The 21,576-nt window shown below is 40.7% G+C and overlaps 1 protein-coding gene across 1 annotated transcript in view; it reads left to right on the plus strand.

The window, feature by feature from the left end:
- The first annotated feature begins 1,023 nt into the window (after positions 1–1,023).
- LOC140466796 (chloride anion exchanger-like) overlaps positions 1,024–21,576 on the plus strand; it is a 73,817-nt gene continuing 53,264 nt past the window's right edge. The window contains exons 1-9 of the mRNA XM_072562437.1: positions 1,024–1,194; positions 3,481–3,620; positions 7,974–8,084; positions 8,184–8,347; positions 8,432–8,596; positions 8,774–8,926; positions 12,386–12,468; positions 16,314–16,461; positions 18,691–18,804. Of these exons, the coding sequence (XP_072418538.1) occupies positions 1,067–1,194; positions 3,481–3,620; positions 7,974–8,084; positions 8,184–8,347; positions 8,432–8,596; positions 8,774–8,926; positions 12,386–12,468; positions 16,314–16,461; positions 18,691–18,804 (1,206 nt within the window). The 5' untranslated portion in view covers positions 1,024–1,066. The remainder of the gene's footprint in view (positions 1,195–3,480; positions 3,621–7,973; positions 8,085–8,183; positions 8,348–8,431; positions 8,597–8,773; positions 8,927–12,385; positions 12,469–16,313; positions 16,462–18,690; positions 18,805–21,576) is intronic.

Raw genomic sequence — 21,576 nt, forward strand, 5'->3', positions numbered from 1 at the left:
TTGCCCCAACTCACTAACCCCTCCACCTCACTACTGTCTCCAATTGGCCACTATCTCTAAGTCACTATTCTTCTAAACTCACATCCATATCTATTTCACTACTCTGTAAAATTCACTACACTCTCCAACTGACTACTTTCTCTTGCTTGCAACTCTCTCCACCTCACCAGTCTCTCCAATTCACTATTTTCTCCAATTTAAACTGCTCTCTGCAACACCCTACCCTCTCCAATTTCTACCCTCTCCACCTCATTACCCTTTCTTCAACTCACTACCATTTCCAACTCACTGCTGTCTTCAATTCACTACCTTCTTCAAAACCCTCCTCTTTCTCATTCCCTACTCACTCCAACTCATTATAGCTCATTACACTCTCCAATTGCCTCCTCTCTCCAATTCCCTACTTTCTCCAACTTGCAACTTGCTCCAACCCACTATAACTCATTGCCCTCTCCAACTCACTAATACCTCCAAGTCATTACTGTCTTCAACTTGCTGTAACTAGCTACTTTCTTTGATCCACTATCTGTTCCAACTCTCTACTCTCTCCAACTCATTACTCTCTCCAATTTGCTACTCTCCCTAACTCACTATAACTGCCTCTTTCTACAGCTTGCTATTATCTCAAATTGCTATAAGTCACTACCCCTGTCCAATTCACTAATTTCTTCAATTTATTATTCCCTCCAGCTCACTATTCTCTCCAGCTTGCTACTCTCTCCTCGACACTATTCTGTCCAATTCCCCCTCCTCTTCAACTCACTATCCTCCCCAATTCTGTTCAATTCATTACGCTTCCAAATCTTTACTCTCTCCAACTCTCAGCTCTATCTGACTCATTTCCCTCATCTTTCTGAAATCTAACTTCGTGGCTAACTCTTTCAACTGGTGCACTTTTTAAAAAGATCATAAAATATATTTCACAGTTATACATTTATTCTGGAATTAATAATTCATTTTTCTCTGTTTTTAAACTGATCTCTCAGCCATTACATTGCTTTTCAGTAAGTCATCTGGAGGTGGTAAATGAGGATCTTGCCCAGATTGGAACCTATCACAGGTCAACATGCTTTCTGGGAACCAACATTACATTGTGGCTCGACCAGCCTACTCTGAAGTCAGCTTTAAAGAGCATAATCAGCAAGTGGAGAGGTATCACAAGACAATCTGGGACCATGTCAGGATTTATTTCAGGTAAGTGATGTGAATTAATTGTATTGTTCTACAAAGGGGTCTATTCAATCCCATAAAACTATCTGGTCATCTTAAAGTAATGAGACAAGAACACAAATGTTGTTAGTTGAGAAATGAACAGGCTTTGTCGATCAATTACCAATCGTTCTCTATCAATTAGTTTATAAGGAATGCAGAAAGAGGTTGGAAAGCTTTAGGTACAGGTTTTAAGAGCTTTCATTCTTGCCCCAGGTTGGGGTACATGTAGACCTGGTATTCTTGAGTGAAGCCCATCAGGTCCCAAACTGAACAGATTTCCAGGAATTGAACCTGACCTTTTGACCTAACATTCTTGCCATTATTTCCTTGATATGCCAATCCGAATGGTGACTTTTCTTCACCATGCAATCAAAGGACATTTCATTCCTGAGATAAGCCAGCACTTACACTATCACCATAACTGCCATTGTAGCTACAATATTTAAGTAGATGAATATTTCTCATCAGTTCAGTTTCTCATCAAGGGTAAACCAAAAGTTGCTGATAGTGGATGATTCAGTGATGGCAACTCCATTGAATATCAAGAAGCAATAGGTGGATTCTTGCTTCATGAAAATGGTCATTGCCTGGTGCTGTGTAATATGTTGCCACTTAGCGCAAAACTGGATATTGTCTAGTTCTTGTCGCATTTTTAGACATGGACTGCTTCAGTATATGAAGAGTTTCTGAATATTGTGCGGATATCACCACTTCTGCTTTTATGATGGAGAGATGGTCATTGATGAAGCATCTGAAGATGGTTGTGCCGAGGAAAGCACCTGAGGAACTCCTGCAGTGATTTTTTTTTCCAATTTGCTCATTGCATTGAGTTTGAGTTTTTGAGTTTTAAGTCCTGGTAATTGGAACTCCAACTGATTTGGTGAATGATGTTCAAAACCCCTCTTTCATTTCAGAAATGGAGGAGGAAAGTATTTTTTCAATGCTAATTCTATTCCCTACTCAGACTTGAAAAGACGCAACTGTTGCAATATCATTATTAACATGGAACATTTTGCTACAATTGCTTACAATGTTGTTATATTGAATTGGTCAGTCTGCATTTCACTCAGATGAAACATCATATTTTTGACGTCCACATAATAGGAGATAAAAGCGGTTTTGTGAATGACTGAATGCAACAATTTCCTTCTCGTCACTAACTGTGTGAGGTATGCGGTGTGTAGTAAGGTTGCAGCTGAAGAACAGAATTCTGAGGATTTTCTGATGGCCTACAGATCAAGTGAAAATAAATCCCATGTATTCTTTCCTGTACTTGTAGCAAGGATATTGCTCACAGCTAAATTTTCAGTGAATTCTTTTTAAAAATAGACAGATAAAATTCATACAATAATCCACAACATGGAAACATGTATCAAAGGCTTCAAGAAGCTTCTTCTCTGAGGTAGTTTCAAGTTATTGAACTGTGATCTTAACACCAGGACTAGCTTTAAATGCATTGGGCCCCGATTTCTAAGATAGCTCATTTCTAAGACAGAAGTATTTGCATTAAGCATTTATGTTATAAAAGAAAATACAAAGTGTGAAGATTAAATGGAAGAAGTAGAACCAGATGACCTTTCACTCAATACAAGAATGCAATTTGGGTAGTGCTTTGCCTGCTCTTGAGCCTTCCAAATCCTTGTGAAGGGACAGTTCTGGTCCCATCTCTTCCTTGGCAACAGAGGTAATCACACCAAAGGGTGAGATCATTGCAGCCATACTCCATCACAAACGTCCAGACATCTCTCAGAGCCTGCTGAGTTAGACCTGACAATTGTTATAAGGCCTGGATTGGTGTTTATAGCTCTCTCTTGCTCCTCAGCTGCTTGGTAGTCTGCTGCTTGACACAGGAGGAGAACTGGACAAAGAACCTCCCTAACTGGGTACCTTATTGTCTTCACTCTGAAGTGGTGTTAATGATTACCAGCTCGTTCTGTTGGTCATTTAAATACCCTCAGCAGGAAGTCAAAACATCTCACAGGAATGCAGGTGCCTGGTAATGAGAATTAACTGAAGAATTGTCACAAAGCTAATTCAGGATGTGGAATCTGAAGTGTGTCTGACAGGATTAGAAACAAAACAGTAAGTGCTAGAAAATCTCTGCAGGTCTGGCAGTACTTGTAACAAGAAAAACATAAATTTTGAGTCCAGTGACTCTTCTTCAGAACTGACAGAGTTAGAATCGGTTTTGATTATGTCACTGGCCATATGCAGAGTAATATGGCACAATTCATTTCTTGGTTGTCTAAAAGGTTGTCTCTCTTCCAGGTGTTCGACTGCAAAGGCAAAGAGGATCTTTTATACGTTCCTTCCCATCGCATCTTGGCTGCCAGGATATAATGTGAAAGAATGGCTTCCCAGTGATATTGTGTCTGGTGTTAGCACTGGACTTGTGAGTGTCTTGCAAGGTACTACCAGGGGCAAATCAGCCTCACATGACTTAGTCAAGTGAAAAAAACAATTGCTTGGAATGTAAAACTAAAAATTCCATATTTGCAGCCAAATTTAAACAGGTGATGATAAAGAGTTAAAGTGCCTGTCAACATTTTGTTGGTTTTAGTTCTATCATAAACTGATTGTTGATGGCCTTCGAGGATGCAGAAATTGTTCTTTGCCCTATCTCTGCAATATCAATGTTTCAAAGATCATCTTGTCTCATGCAAAAACATCAAACAATGGATGACACTCATAAATTTATCCTGATATGAAACTTCCTGAGTTTGCTTTAACCAGCCTGTAATTAGGGTTGTTCATGGAAAAAAACATAGCACAGAGGGAAGCAGTTGTTGACATTGTGAAGGTGATATGAGTGTGACAATGAGTGGGGGTATTACACTGTCTCTGATTTCTCATACTGCTTATTCTGCCTCCAATATTGGAGGCCATCACAATTTCTTTCAACAAAATATTGAGAAGAGCAGAGTCATCACCTGAGTTCACATTACATGCTCTGTTCCCTTGCCATTGACTTTGTGCCTCCTCCCTGGCCCCTACCTGAGACTGTTCATGATCGTAGCATGTTAACTGACCTTAGGCTGAACCAGCAACCACTGCATCATCAAAACCACCTATTTCCAGCTCTCATCTGACTGTGCTATGCTTCAACTCATTTACTGCTGACAGCCTCACCTTCATCTACTTAACTTCAGCTTTGACTCCAGGTTGGGATCCTACATTCTACCCTCTGTAAATCAGAACTGAATCTAAAATTCAAGTGCCCATATCTTAACTTGATCCAAGTCCCATTGACATCTGTGCTCCCTGACATATATTGCTCTTAAAGTTTAAATTAAAACTTCATGGTTGTTCCTCTCTCTGTCTCTGTTACCTCCTCCAGCTCTTCAACTTTCTGAGGCATTAATGTTCTCCAATTCGACCACCACACATGTTCCAATTTTTAATGTTCCAGTGTGCTTGGTCATATGTTCCAGAATTTCCTCTTCAAATCTTTCCTTCAGTCTTTCTTTTTAAAACCACCTCTTTGTCCAATAATTGTCTGTTTGATAATTTCATGATATGGCTTGGTATCATGTTGTGTGGAGCAACTTGCAATGTTTTCGCATGTTAAAAGAACTTTATAAACCTAAATATTTGTTGTTCACGCATCAGGTATCTTTGTCAACAGCAGTTTCGACAGAATGCTTGATATGTAAATTGGGTGGTTTATGGAATTCCTCATCTTCTTAGAACAAGTGAACAGGATTGTAAAATGAGAATTGTAAAGTGAGCACCAGGATGGTTGGCCAGGGGTGACATCAGGAAGTATTGCTTCACAGAAAGGGGAGTGAGAATCTGGAATTTGCTTCTGGAAAGGTTGTCGAGGGTGGAGGATGACTTAAAATCTGATTGATTTTTGTCAGTGAAGCATATGAATGATATGGAGGAGGGACACAGATGAAGTTAAGATGTGATAGAAATAAATGGTAGGATGGCATTTGTCTTTACTGACTCCTTGTCTTCCTTGCAGCTTGAGCTGTTTGTAAACAACATGTGTTAAAATAAACAGATGGAATTCTGCTCCATTCCAAGAATTCTAGTAGTACTAATACTTTGATTTAAACCCACACCTAGACAGACATGAGAGGCAGCCCCACCCCATATACCCAAGTATGACGTCATTCACTTTAAACCATTCCCATTGGTTCAAACCCACCTCACACAAGACATCAACAGTAAACTGGTGCTCATCAATTGGACAACCAACTCCATCAAACACATCTTCAACCCTATCAAATGGATCCTCAATACCATCAACCCCACACATGCCCATCAAACTCATCACCAATCCAATCAACCCAAACGCAATCCCATCAAACCAATACTCAATCCATTAAACACACCCCACCCCATTAACTGGACTATCAACCTCAACAAACCCACCCCCCGTTAGCCACTCTCTCACCCCAGCAACCACATTCTCACCCATCAACCAACCCTCGCACCATCAACCACTGCCTCACCCCATCAACCACCCCCTCACCCCATCAACCACCCCCTCACCCCATCAACCACCCCCTCACCTCATCAACCACTCCCTCACTTCATCAACCACACCACCAACCCTGTCAATCATGTCCCTAACCTCATTAACTGGACTCGCACCCCATCAAACCTACACTCACCCCATGAATCACAATCCCACCTCCATCAAGCCTGTGCTGCCCCATCATTCCACTCCAACACCATCAAACACATCCCAGCCCAATCAAAACCTATCTCTAAAACCAACCACACTCTCAATCCCATCAACCACACCCCCACCCAAATCAGTCCTATCCCAACCCCATTAAACATACCACACTTCCATCAATAAGATCACCACCCTCATCAAACCTACATTCGCCAATGTCACCCCAGCTTTATATACTTTAAACCCACTTTAAACCCAACAACCCCCCTCCAAATTAACTAGAAACTCAATCCATTAACCCAAACACAACCTTACCATGTCAAACACAACACAAATCCAATTCTATCAAATAAAAATCAGCCCAAACCTGACCCCATTGTTCTTAATTGGCCCTATTAACCTTTCGTAACTTTTTCCGAATCAGACTGACATCAGACTAACTGGTCTGTGATTCTCTGTTTTATCTCTCCTTCCTTGCTGAATGGCAGAGTTACATTTACTGACCTCCTATCTGCTGCTACCACAGTAGAATCGAGGGCATTTTTGGCAATCATAATCAATGTATCCAGTGCCTCTTCAGCTCTCTCTTTTGGAATTCTAAGACGTGGGCTGAATGTTCTTTGGTGTTTGTGACTTTTACTTCTTTAAATTTTCTGAAACACTTTTTTTTCATGACCAATTAATCTGTTTCTGCATCTAAAAGCTCGATGTTGACTTTATCTGACCTTCAAAGTTTTACAGTCTTGTGAAAATGCTTGCAACCCTAACAAGAGTAAGAATTCTAAACATTCATTCTTATGGTCCTGACTAGTTTTCTGTCACGTTCTTAATTTCCTATTTTATGAATTTTTTTGGTCATTGCTTGTTGATTTCTAAAACTCTAATCTTCAGACTTTATTTCTCTTGTTTCTTCACTTCCTTCTCAGCATTTTGTATTCAATCGGGTCCTCATTTGTATTTTCTACCCAATGCCTATTACAAGCACACTTTTTATTAGCACCACTTTTTTAACCTTTAATTTTTTTTCATCCAGGCATCTGTAGACTTGCCTTTCCACTTTCAAAGAGTACATCTTAACTGTATCCAAATAATCTCTTCTTTATACATAGCTCATTCTTTAAATACAGCTTTCCTCACTAGTCTTTGGCTCTAGTCCATCCAACCTGACTCTATTCTTGCTTCAGTTTTCCCCCAGTTGATTATTCTTACTTTAGATTGTTTAATGTTCTTTTCCACCAACATCCTAAATCTTATGATATGATGATCACTGTCCCTTAAATGTTCCCCCACTGTCTTTTGATCTATTTGGCTCATCTCATCCCAATCTACTCAACCACTCCTCATAAGACAGTACCTCCAGCCAATTGAAACTTCTCTGCACTATCTCCAATGCCAGTGTATCTGTCCTTAGATAAGGAGTTGTTCTTAATATTTCAACTGTGGCTTGATTAGTGCCTTTTATAATTTTAGCAATAATCTCCCTACTTCTATATTCTATTCTCTTTGAAATAAAACCTGCCACTTGCCATCCCTACTACTTGCTCATCTTGAATGTCTTTTGTAATTTATGTGGGTAGATTCCCAAATATCTCTGTTCCGTAGCTATCTGGAGTTTTTCTCCATTTAAATAATATTGAGTTCCTCTATTTTTCCTGTGAAAGGATATAGCCTCACATTTCCTCATATTATATTTCATTTGCCAAGTTTTTATCTACTCACCTACTTATATCCCACTGCAGACCCAGAGAGCCACCTCCTCATACAGTATGCAGAGTGGTTTTCCTCTTGAATTGGTTTTCTTGCTGGGATCAAAGTAGATGCCCTGACATGGATTTAAATTGAAATCCATCTAACAGAGTTTCATCCAAGCATTCAATGTCTCAGTGATTCATTGCAATTTCATATCAGATTTCCCCATCTTTAAAAATTGATCATTACAACTACCAAAAAAATCAGAAGTGGTAACTATAATCATGATAAACTTTAGAATGTAATGTAAATATCTATTTAAGCAGCAATGGGGATCATTGAGAAGCAACCATAAGTTTCTTCAGTGAGGAAATGTTATTAACAATCATGCAGATGTAATATCCGGCCTGCTACTGTACCATTTCTCTGTGTATTTTTGCAGGGCTGGCTTTTGCTCTGCTGGTGAATGTCCCTGCTGGCTATGGTCTATATTCAGCATTCTTCCCTGTCTTGACGTACTGTATTCTGGGAACATCAAAACATTTATCAGTTGGTGAGAATTTCAAATCTTAAGAGTTATTCATTATTGAATGATTGAAATTGTAAATTTGTAAAACATGCTCCTACCTTGAATATTTCTTGTTTTCACCAGGTCCCTTTCCAGTGTTGAGTTTGATGGTGGGCACAGTGGTGAACAGACTGGTGACTGATGGTAATACAGCAGTGAACAGTACTTTATTCCCCACTGATATGAGTATAGAAGACAGACAGGTCTGGGTTGCTTCATCTGTCACTCTACTTGCTGGGATTTTTCAGGTTTGTGTCTTTTTAGGTATTAAAAAAAACTCATTCAAAAAGTAACTATTCTTAACAGTCACCAAGAATGTTTTGTATTTCCAGTTGGCTCTTGGATTACTGCAAGTTGGTTTCATTGTCATTTACCTGTCGGATCCAATGATCTCAGGCTTCACCACAGCTGCTGCCATTCATGTCCTTATTTCTCAGCTCAAATTTGTCCTGCAGTTGAATGTTCCAGGGTTTAATGGACCACTTTCTGTGATTTACGTAAGTTCATACAAAAGGCTACTTTCAGCAACTTGCGCACCTGATCATTAATTATACTCTAAATATAGACTATCTGCTTTGTATTATTTAAGGGGAAGTCAATAAGTGCAAATTGTATTTATATTAATATACTGTAATGAATATGATGATTAATCTATGTGTTCTGCACTATTTTAGACACTGGAATATATTTTCAATCATATCACTGAAACAAACGTCCCAGATGTCATCATTTCACTTATCATCATGGTTGTTGTATTTATTGTGAAAGAAATAAATGATCGATTCAAGTCAAAACTGCCTGTACCTATTCCCATTGAAGTTATAATGGTGAGTAGAGATCATTCAATCTCCATACAGACATATTGAGAAAGGGACCTTTGACTTCCATAGGAGCATGAGAAAAGGAGGAGGCTATTCGGCCCCTTTGAGCCTGTTCCATATTCAATATGATCACAGCTTACCTGTGTCTTAATTCCATTTCCCTTCATTTATTCTGCAATCCTCATTATTCCTGTTTAACAAGAATCTAGCCACTGCCCTTTTCAACTGACACTCAGCGATTTTGGCAAGAGGAGGCGTTTATGACATCATCACTTAATCATCTTAAATATTTCAACTGAACCATCCCTGAACTTTATACTCAAGGGTGTAATTCCAGTATTATTTTGGTGAATGTGTGCTGCACCCTCTCTTAAGATCCGTTGTCCAATCTTGAATGCTGCAGTCTGAGTGGGTTCAAGTTGAACTCTGTACAGCTTGAATGAAACTTTGCATTCCATATCCTTTGGGATAAAAAGCAAAATTGAATTAGTTATTTTTCAGTGAGTTTTTTGACCTGCCTATTACTTTTTAGTAATTTCTGGACATAGACCTTTAAGGTTTCTGTGCTACAGAGTACCCAGTTTCTTGCCATTTAGAAAATGCCAAATCTATTTCTCTGGCACCTATGGGTGACCATGGCTGTTCCCACTCACTGATTCTATCAATGTTGTTTTGCAACTTTCTGATCCCACTGATACTATTTTCTCGGTTGCCCATCTTGGTGTCATACAGCTCCCTACAGTGTGGAAACAGGCCCTTTGGCCCAACAAGTCCACACCAACCCTCCGAAGAGTAACCCACCAGATCGACTTCCCTCTGACTAATGCACCTAACACTAAGGGCAATTTACCATGGTCAATTAACCTAACCTGCACATCTTTGGACTATGGGAGGAAACCGGAGCACCCGAAGGAAACCCACGCAGACACGGGGAGAACGTGCAAACTCCACACAGACAGTTGCTCGAGGCTGGAATCAAACCCGGGTCCCTGGTGCTGTGAGGCAGCAGTGCTAACCACTGAGCCACCATGCTGCCTATTAATTCATTTATAAAAACTGTGACAGTCCTGTACAGAGTCCCGAATAGGAGCAAGTTACTGCAGATGCTAGAATCGGAACTGAAATATACTTTTAGTCACTTTGTATACATTCTCCTTTTTCTCTGACTCTCACCTATATAATAATTCCCTATCCAATGCACTCTCATTTTTGTTGACCATCTTTTCACCTAATCACAGAATTACCCTTTTAATATTGCAGTGACTCCTCCAGTCTCTCCAGCACCCCTCTTTTACCCACTGTGCTCTGGCCTTCTATGTAGGTCTTCCAATGAAACCTCTTGAAACTTTTGGAAGGCTCTATAAATAAATGCATGGGCTTAAGTTCCACATTTGTGACCTTCTCAAAAGGTTCAACAAAGTTTACAGTCCATGTGGTCTCTCTTATTGCTTCATATTCATTCAAAGTACTCAGAACAACTAAGCAGCTTATAATTTTCTAGTTTATCTCTCAACATTTCCCAAATAGTTGAACAATGTTGACAAGTTCCTAATCCAGAAGGACAATTCCTAAATTCAGTGTTTTCATAAGATCAATAGATTTTCTTGCATTATACTTTTAATACCTAGGCCTGGAATCTATCTTTACTGTAAATAAATTTATATTGAATATTGTTAGTTCCTGCCTTTGAGTCATTTTTATTTTTCTTTGTAACTCTGGCATGATATCCTCTTATGTTACACTCTTCATTCTTGCCTCAGCAGTTATAATGGTGAGTAGGGAGCAATCAATTCCCATTGAAGTTGTAATGATCAGGGTCATTCATTTTGCACTATAAGAGGCTCAAGTGGATTTACGCAAAGATGTCGCAGTTCACAAGTGAATATGGTTAACTATTTGGGTTTGTAAGGTAAAAGCAATGACTGCAGATGCTGAAAACCAAATACTGGATTAGTGGTGCTGGAAGAGCACAGCAGTTCAGGCAGCATCCAACAAGCAGCGAAATCGACGTTTCGGGCAAAAGCCCTTCATCAGGAATAAACTTGATTCCTGATGAAGGGCTTTTGCCCGAAACGTCGATTTCACTGCTCGTTGGATGCTGCCTGAACTGCTGTGCTCTTCCAGCACCACTAATCCAGTATTTGGGTTTGTAACTGATTTATAAGAAGTTATATGATTATAAAACATAAGTATATTAATTAACCATGATTAATTATTTCACAACTCTTGGGATTGATAGTACTGACATTACATTCACATTGATTCATTCAGCATTGATAAAATATGTAATGTTTGCTCCACATTTCCTGATGTAGTTATCTCACTCTGACTGTAGGTGACAAATTTCAACTCAAAATAAACAGGTTTATCCTAATAATCTCTCTTTGCAATCTCGCAGATACAATTTGATGTTGATTGCTGTGTTGGCAAAAAAAAAGAAAGGAAGACTTGCTATAGATAGTGAAGAAAAATATTCCCTACCTCAAAAGCATTACACTCAAATCACCAAATTCTCACAGCTGTCAGGTTGTGTTCTGCGTATTGGAAATCTCCAGTCAAAATATCTTATTAGCTTCAAATATCTGTTAATTCTGGCAGTGTTGAATAGATATCATAGCTGACACACCTTTGATCTCCACAGTTGCTTCATCTTTGACCTCTATCTATGTCTCTTCCATTCAATGGGGACTGCTATAAAAGATGTCCAGACCTAGAATCTGTTTGTGAAATGATCTCTTTTTGTTAAAAACTCTTCCTGCAATACATGGTGACTAAAGTATTATACTGCCAGAGAAGGTTTAGATTAGATTACTTACAGTGTGGAAACAGGCCCTTCGGCCCAACAAGTCCACACCGCCCCGCCGAAGCGCAACCCACCCATACCCCTACATTTACTCCCTGCCTAACACTACGGGCAATTTAGCCTGGTCAATTTACCTGACCTGCACATTTTTGGACAGTGGGAGGAAACCGGAGCACCCGGAGGAAACCCACGCAGACACGGGGAGAACGTGCAAACTCCACACAGTCAGTCGCCTGAGGCGGGAATTGAACCCAGGTCTCTGGCGCTGTGAGGCAGCAGTGCTAACCACTGTGCCACCGAGGCTGGTACAATAATAACATTTAAAAGGAATCTGGATGAGTACGCAAATAACTTGGGTTTGGAGGGATATGGCCCAAATGCTGACAAATGGGACTAGATCAGTTTAGGATATCTGGTTGGCATGGATGAGTTGGACAGAAATGTCTGTTTCTGTACTATGCATCTCTATGACTATAATTCAAAACAAATGCTATATATTACTGTGATCTTTGTGAAAGGTAGTGCAGGATTGAGAAGCCAAATAGTCTCCCTCTGCTCCTATTTTGTGTGTCTGTGTAATTTGTTAAGCATATACCAAATGCTAAATGTACGAAACTAGAAAAGTAAAGTAGATTTGATTGCTTTTCCTCATTTCTTTGTAGACAATTATCGCAACTGGGGTCTCGTATGCTTTCAACTTCAATGAAAAATACGATGTTGACATTATTGGAAACTTAACAAGTGGGTTAGTGATTTGTTTGTAATATCCTCTTTGTCATCTATGATCAGAACTCAGATTGAACCCAGACCTTTTAGAGTCTTATTAAGACTGCAGGCTTTTGTGGTTTTCTCGGGGTTTTCACCTCAAACAGTATATGGAATTAATCTCACAAAGCAGGCCATTCAGTCCAACTACTCTATATTAGTGCTTATGTTCTGTCCATGCTATCTTCTACCCTGATTCACCTTGTTTCTATCACTGATCCAGTGATCAAGAGCAGGAACTTGGTTAATCTTCTCTTTTTCTCTCCTCTGTCACCCGGGGTTGGGGGGGGGAGGGGGGGGGGCTGGGGAGGAGGTGGTAGTGGGTGCTCCCAGGGCAGCAGCACTATCTGACACTTTCGAAACATATTGAGGTGATTTTCCGTCTCCCTGGGAAACAGGCTATCACTGTGGGCAGATAACTCATGTGTAACCTATTGACTCAAATGTTTACAGCTAAGAAGGAGGTTACTTGGCCCATTGTGTCTATGCTGATCAACAAAGATCTGATTACATTGCTCACTAGCCCATTCTTCAAGACAACCAGGGATGGACAATAAATGCCAGTGACACCGATATCCCAGAATAATTCAAAATGTGAATCCTATTTTCCAGCTTTTGTCCCACAATCCTTGAGACTTTGACAACACAAGTGAATTAAAAGTTTCTCACTCAGCCACTCCTTTGGGCACTGTGTTCTAGATTCCCACAACTCTCTCAGTGAAAAGGATTCTACTCACTCTCTCCTCGGCCTTCTACTGCGCCCTAAATCTAAGGAAGGATGTGCTGGCATTGAAGAGCGTCCAGAGAAGGTTTGCAAGAAGGTTTGTGGATGAAGTGCTTGTCAAGCGAGAAGTACTCAATGGACTTTCAGAGAATCCCTACAGTGTGGAAGCAGGCCATTTGGCTCACCAAATCACACTAACCATCTGCAGAGCATCCCACCTAGACCACCCTCTCGCTATAAACCTGCATTTCCCATGGCCAATCCACCAATCCTGCACAACATTGGATGGTGGCAGGAAACTGGAGCACCTGAGGAAATCCACGCAGACATGGGGAGAATGTGCGCATACCACACAGATGGTTATCCAAGGGTGGAATCAAACCTGGGTCCCTGGTGCTGTGAGGAGCAGTGCTTGTTACTGCACCGCCCAAAAGAAGGATAAGGATAGAAGGTTTTGGGGTGGAACAAATTAAACTTACACAATACTGTGAGGCCTTGGTACAGTGGATATGGAGAAGATGTTTCCAATAATGGGAAAGATTAGGATCTTAAGCCACAGCCTCAGAATGAAAGGATGACCCTTTAGGACTGAGGCTAGGAGGAACTTCTTCAGCTAGAGAGTGGTTAATCTGTGGAACTCAATGTCACACAAGGCTATGGAGTATTTAGATATGTACTTGCAATGCCAAGGCATTCAAGGTTATGGAGCAACAATCGGAAAATGGGATTATAATAGTTAGTTTCCACACTGGTAACAGATTTCCATCCACAACCTTCTACCACAGAGTCAAAGAACAACAGTGCAGGAAAAGGCCCTTCGGACCTTTAGTTCTGCACCAGTCAAAAAGTTAGTGAGCACATTTTAGATAGAGATAAGTTGGCTTTAGATTAGATTCCCTACAGTGTGGAAACAGAACCTTTGGCCCAGCCAGTTCACACCGGCCCTCTGAAGAGTAACCCACCCAGACCCATTTCCCTCTGAATGATGTACCTAGCACTATGGGCAATTTGGCATGGCCAATTCACCTGCCCATCTTTAGACTGTGGGAGGAAACCCACACTGACAACATGCAAACTCCACACAGATAGTCACCCAAGGCTGGAATTGAACCTGGGACCCTGGTGCTGTGAGATAGCAGTGCTAACCACTGAGCCACCATGCCACTCCGTTCTTGATTAGTAAGGGGATCAAGGGTTACAGAGCGAACGCAGAAGAATGAGGTTAAGAAATGTATCAGCCATGATCAAGTGGTGGGACAGACCCAATGATCCAAATAGCCTAATTCTGCTCCTATGTCTTATATTCTTACGGTCTCTTACCTTAAATTTACAACACTTGGTTATTGACCCCTATATTGATGGAAAAAGTGCCTTCCTATCACCCTATCAATACACCACAAAGTCTTATATGCATCGATTAGGCTCCATCTTAACATATACTTATCCAAGGAAAGCAACCCCAGCCTTTCCAATTCTTCCTTATATTTCACATTGTCCAGCCCATATAGCACCTTGGTACATCTCCAATGTAATCACATCCTTCCTATAATATGGTAATCAGAGATGCACACAGCAATCCAGTTGTAACTTAACCAGTTCAAATATTACCTCCTTGCTCTTGTGTAATATGCTTCTGCTAAAAAGACAAGTAGCCCACATATCCTACATATTAACCACTATATCTATATGCCCTATTGCTTTCAGGGATGGTGGATATACACAAGACCCCTCTGATCCTCAGTACTTTCCATGGTTCTTTACTCCTGGTGTACTCTTTTGACATATTAGTTGTCCTGAATTCCATTTGCCCTCCTTTGTCCACCTGACCAGTCTGTTGACATCTTCTTGCAGATTACAGCTTTACTTCTCACAATTTTCCACCCTGGCAATATTTGTGCCATTTGTGAATTTGTTGATTAAACCCTGACACTGGAAACAGACTTCCATCCACAGAAACAACCCTCTACCTTAGACTCAGAGAACAGCAGCGCAGGAAAAGACCCTTTGGCCCATCACTTCTGCACCAGTCAAAAACAACCACTTAGCTATTCTAATGCCATTTTCCAGTAGTTGCTCCATAGCCCTGAATGCATTGGCATTGCAAGTGCATATCTAAATACTTCACCTCCACCATTTTCACAGGCAGTGAGTTCCAGATTCCCACCTCTGGGTGAAAATATTTTCCTCACACTTCCTTGAAATCTTTTTCCCCTTACCTTAAATCCGTGCCCCCTGGTCATTGATCCCTCCATAAAGGAGAAAGGTTTCTTCCTCTCTTATCCGATCTATACCCCTCATCATTTTATACACCTCAATCATGTGCCCTCTCAATCTCCTCTGCTCTAACAAAAACAACCCAAGTCTACCCAGTCTCTCTTCATAATCCAGGCAGCATCCTGGTAAGTCTCCTCTGTACCCTCTCTGGTGCTATAATGTGAATTCCAGAGCTGTACTCAATACGCTAGCTGTGACCTCACAAATCTTTTATACAGTTCTGGCTTAATCTCCCTGCTCCTAAGCTATGTGCCTTGACTAATAAAGGCAAGTATCCCATATGCCTTCTTAACCACCTATCCATCTGTCCTTAAGGAATCACTGGACATGCCCATCAAAGTCCCTCTGATCCTCAGTGCTTCCCAGGGTCCTACTATTCATCATGTGTTCCCTTGCCTTGCCATCACAGTTTACTTCCTGCTCCTCAGCTAATTTTGACACCATTGTATTATTTTGCCTTTGATCTCATGGAATCTTTAATTTTCTGCCATGAGGGACTGATCAAATATCTTGCCAAAGTCCAAGGACACCACACCAAATGCATTACTCTCAACAACACTTCTGCTTACTTCCTCAAAATGTTTGAGCAAGACTGACCTTCCTTTTGGAAATTCATCCTGACTATGCCTGATAGTCTGTGAATCTCAAAATATAGACATATTTTGTTTCTCAAAACTCTTTCTAATAACATCTCCACCACCGCAGTTAGGCTGGCCTATAATTTTGTTCCTTCCATTTTTAATTAGAATTGTAGGCTGTCAGATTTTAAGTAAGCTTCAGTGTTAAGAGTAACAAAGAATGGTCAAATTACTGTCTGTTTGTTTCAGCTATCAGAGTCCTCTCACTCCCAACATGGGTGTCTTACAACAGAGTGTTGGTGATGCTTTCTCGATTGCGATTGTTGGTTTTGCTGTTGCATTTTCTGTGGCCAAGGTCTATGCCATCAAACATGATTATGTTCTTGATGGGAATCAGGTGAGGAATGTGGACTATTGTGTAAGTTGCACAAAATGAATTTAGAGAAAGGAAGTGTTTTAAGGTGAAATATGGTTCAATGGGGATTGTGGGAGAGGAGAGAATTAGAGAGGAGGGACTGGGAGAAGAGACAATGTGGGAGATAGGAGAGATAGGGTGTGGGAGTGGAGGGAATTGGGAGAGCAGACAGTATAGGGGTGGGGGGAAATAGGAAAGGAAGTGCATGACTGAGAGGTGAAAGTGCAGTTGTCTGGGTGAGGGGAATGGGAGGGGAGCATCTAAGAGGATTGAGGTGTGAGACTGGGTTGGTTTTTGGGAAGGGAATGAGGGGAGCAGCGTTGTGAAGGGCTCCGTGGTGGAAGAGGTAAAAAGGGGCAGGTAGAGGAAGCTCAGGAGAGGAGGAATGTGGATGGAGAGCAGTGCGGAGGAGTTTTGGGAAGGGTTGTGTTGGGGATTGGAGCACTGGGAAAGGGAGGGATGCTTCAAAGATATTCAGAGTATCATGCCACTGAGAGTTCTTCAGGTTAGGACTGAATCTTGATATCAATGGAATCAGTGAAATTGTCAGTGGTCATCATCATTGATCCTTAGAAACAGACAGCTGGTTTCAGAGTCTATTCATACATGCGAAAATCTTGTAGGTTTTGTTTTGTTTACTCAAGGGTTGTGGGCATCCACCCCTAACTGCCCTTGACATTCTGATAGTGAGTTGTCATCTTAAACCACTGCAGGCCTTGTAGTGTGGGCACCTTTAACTCTTTGCTGCCCTCAGAGAAGCTGCCAACAAAAGTCAAGGTGGCATGGCTTTCCCTTTACTGGCCTTAGTTTAAATCTAGTACCAAATCAAGATGATTTCCAGACATCCAGCAACAGTGATAGCATCATTAGAGTAAGCAGCCAACCCCACTGAAATGTTACCACAGACAGAAAACAGAAGTTCCATGTGGAAAATGAAAACAGAAACTTCTGGAGTTATTCAGCAGATCTGGCTGCATCTGTAGAGAAAGGAACACAATTAATGTTTCATCAGAATTCAATGTCTACCCTGCACTGAAAATGAATTTTTAATGTATCCAAGTATTTTACAGAGATTGAACTAAGTGATTGAGATGTGTGGATATGATTAATGTGGAAGTTGAAACTTTTAAAAAAAATTAGATCCCTGATTGAAATGAAGAAATTTGACATTTCACCACATAAAATTACATTTTCAGGTTCAGAGAGGGTACCCAAGATAAATTCCTATGCTATAACTCCTTTATAATATAATCAGATTTCAGTAACATGTAATCTAAGTGTTTTCATGTGGGATGAACGTGTACAGGGGAAAGTTAATTTCATACCAATGGTTCTGACTGATGACAGATGTAGGAATTTCAATATTGCACCAACTGGATGTACAGAGAGGGCCTTGTTGTGGCATGGTAGTGGTGTCCCTACCCCTTAACCAAGAGTTCAGGGTTCAAGTACCATCTGATCCAGAAGTGTCACCAGATGTGAAATGTTAACCCTGATGTTTCTCCACAGATGCTACCAGACCTGCTGAGCTTTTCTAGCAAGTTCTGTTTTTGTTACATACTTCCCCTTGTGAGAAGCAAAAAAATGCAATAATCCATGCTGTGCAACTCTGCCAAGTGTATTTAAACTGGTGATAGTTAACATCACAGCAAGGATGTTATTCGATGGAAGAAGATATAAGAATGATCTTCTGCTCCCGAGAAACAACTTCAACCAGTGCTGCTTGTTCTGGTTCACACTTTTGCCTATAATTATTTGACAAATGCCATCAACACCATCCTATTCAAAGCAGCCGGTTTGATTAGCACCCACCTGACACCTTCTACATTCACTCTCTCTATCACAAAAACAAGATGTATTGCAGCAATTCACCTTTAGACAGCACCTTCCAATTCTGTACTATTTACAAGGTCAAGGGGCAGCAGATATAAATGGAACCACCCCCTCTATCTGCAAGTCGCACATCATCTTGGAAATATACCATTGTTCCTTCAGTGTCACTGGGTCAAAACTATGGAATTCCCTAACATCAATCCCTAACGCCTACCACGCCAAGGAGACTTCAGTGATTTAAGAAGGCAGCTCACATCACTTTCTCAAGGGCAACTGGAAATGGGCAATAAATGTTGGCCAATTGTGTGGAGATGGAAAGTGCAGAATAATTTATAAAATTGTAAACTATGCAAAAAATGTTTCTTTATTTCTGTACAGGAATTAGTGGCTTTTGGAGTCAGTAATATGTTTTGTGGAGCATTTCGTGGTTTTGCAGGAAGCACAGCTCTGTCTCGAACTGCTGTTCAAGAAAGCACAGGAGGTAAAACACAGGTATGGAATAGACTTTGCAGATTATTATCACCTTCCTGATCTGTATTGCCCTGTTAGCTTGAGGTTATAGAACACTATCAAGAAACTAACAAGAATACAGTCAGCTCCTGACACAATCTGACAGATTTTTTGATTCGACTGCAACTATAAATTGCTTACCTTCTACTGAAATTCCGTACAGAATATAATCACCAGCATTGCGTATCTCAACGGCCACCTTCATCAACACTCTGGATGTAGGCCATCAGGTCCTGAGGATTTATCAATTTTGGACCCCATTAAAGATGCGAGGTGGGGGAGCAAGGAAGACATACACTTGAAATTATCTAGTTGTTGCATTTGTTTCTGAACACACTAACAGGCTTCAGAAAAGGAATCTTTAAACAGAATTAACTTCAAGGGAAAACAAAACATCTGCAACATGTCAGGGTACAGTTTGTTGAGCCATCAGGGCTGATGAACTTGTCAACATAGTTGCAGAGCGGAAAATCATCCAGTGGCAGAGTTCAGTCATGAGTGAGCATTTGTGAGCACTGACTCATCACACTTGAGAGGGATGTGAAGCTGTTGGCTTCACTTGGCAGCAGACACCCTCATGAGATAGTGGGTGTGTTGGTTTTAATTTCTTATAATTCCCTAGATTCTGGAAATGTCCAATCAAATTGGAAAATAGCAAATGTTGTTCTTGAATTCAAGAAAGGAGATAGGCAGAAAGCAGGAAATTACAGGAGTGTAACTTAAATATCTCTCATTGGGAAAATACTGAAATCTATTTTCAAGAGATTATAGCAGGACACTTAGGAAATCTCAATGCAGCCAGGCAGAGACAACATGCTTTCATGAAAGGAAATTGTAATGGATTCATAGAATCATACAGTGCAGAAAAGGCCCTTCGGCCCATCGAGTCTGCACTGACATATCAACCACTACAGGTGTCCTAATTCTAATTCCATATTCTTGGATGTTGTGATATTTGAAGTTCTCATCCAAATGTTTTTTGAAAATTTCAAGGTTTTCAGCCTCCACTACATTCCCAGACAGTGCATTCCAGATTCCTACAACCTGCTGACTGAAAAGGTTTCTTCCCAAATCCCTTCTCAATCTCCTGCCCTTTAACCCAAATATATGCCCTCTCATGAATAACCCCTCAACTAAGGGGAACAACTGCTATTTCACCTTGCTCATCAATCTCATAATCTTATATACCTCAATCATATCCTCCCTCATCTTTTCTATTCTAAAGATAATAATCCAAGCCAATTTAATCCCTCTTTATAGCTTAATTTCTCCATTCCAGGCAATATCCTAGTGAACCCTCTCCAGTGCTACCACATTTTTCCTGTAACGAGATGACCAGAACTACACACAGTACTCCATCTGTGGCTTGACCGATGCTTTGTATAACTCCCACATAAACTCCTTGCTCTTATAGTCTATGAAATGACTAACAAAAGCAAGAGTCCCATTGTAACTATTGTATTCACTTGCTCTGCTGACTTCAGGGATCTGTGAATAATTAGCCCAAGATCCCTCTGCTCCTATAAGTTGCCCAAGTGTCCTGCTATTCATTAAATACGCCTTCACCTTGTTTCTTCTTCCAAAGTGCATCACCTTGTACCGATTAGGGTTAAATATCATCTGCCACTGGTCTGTCCATCTGACCAACCCATCTATATAGCTATCTTCTTTGCTATTAACCAATCCACCAATGTTGGTGTCATCTGCAAATTTGTCTAACATTCCCCCCTACATTTTCATCTATATAATTTATGTGAATAACAAACAATAAGGATTCCGGTACTAATTCTTGTGGTACACAACTGAACATCAGCCTCCAGTCACTCAAGTAACATTCTACCTTGTGTGTCCTATTACTAAGCCAGTTTCTGATCCACTTCACCAAGTTTCTCTCAATTCCTTGTGCTTAAACTTTTTCAGTTAGTCTCCCTTGCAGGACATTGTCGAAAGCTTTTCTAAAATCCATATAAACTACATTAACTAAACTTCCCTCATCCACAGACTTGATCACATCTTCAAAACATTCTGAACAAATTTGTTAGGCATGACCTCCCCCTGACAAAACCATGCTGACTATCCCAAATTAGCTCATGTCTTTCCAAGTGGATATTGAATCACTCCTTCAGAATTTTCTCCAATAGTTTCCTTACCACTGACATGAGACTGACCATTCTGTAATTTTCTGGTTCATTTCTACCACCCTTCTTAAAAATTGGTACCAGATTAGCCATCCTCCAGTCCTTTGCCGATACCCTCTTGTCAGAGAGGAATTAAAAATTTGTGTCAGAGCCCATGCAATTTCTTACCTCACCTCCCATAGCAGCCTGGGATGCAATTCATCCAGGCCAGGGGATTTGTCTGCCCTTAAGTCCAAGCAAGCCTCCAACATCCCCCCCCCCATTTCCTGAGTCAAAATGTGCAAGTTCCTAACAGTCTCTTTTCCTGAATTTAGTACCTATATTCTCCTTTTCCAGCATGAAGACTGAAAAGAAGGATTCATTCAATGCCCTTCCAATATTCTGCAGTTTTGCACACAGGTTGCTCCCTTGGTCCCTAATGGGCCCTACTCTTTCCCTGGTTAACCTCTTCCCTTCAATGAATTTCCAAAATATCTTAGATTCTCCCTAACCTGCTTGCAAGTCCTTTTTCATGTGCCCTTATTGCTCTTCTATTTGCTTTCTTAAGTTCCCTCCTGTATTTCCTGTATTCCTCTGGGGCTGCAGCTGAATTGTCCCCTTTGGATTTCATAAAAGC

This window comes from Chiloscyllium punctatum, chromosome 44 (genome assembly GCF_047496795.1).
Source record: "Chiloscyllium punctatum isolate Juve2018m chromosome 44, sChiPun1.3, whole genome shotgun sequence".
NCBI classification, from domain to species: Eukaryota; Metazoa; Chordata; class Chondrichthyes; order Orectolobiformes; family Hemiscylliidae; genus Chiloscyllium; species Chiloscyllium punctatum.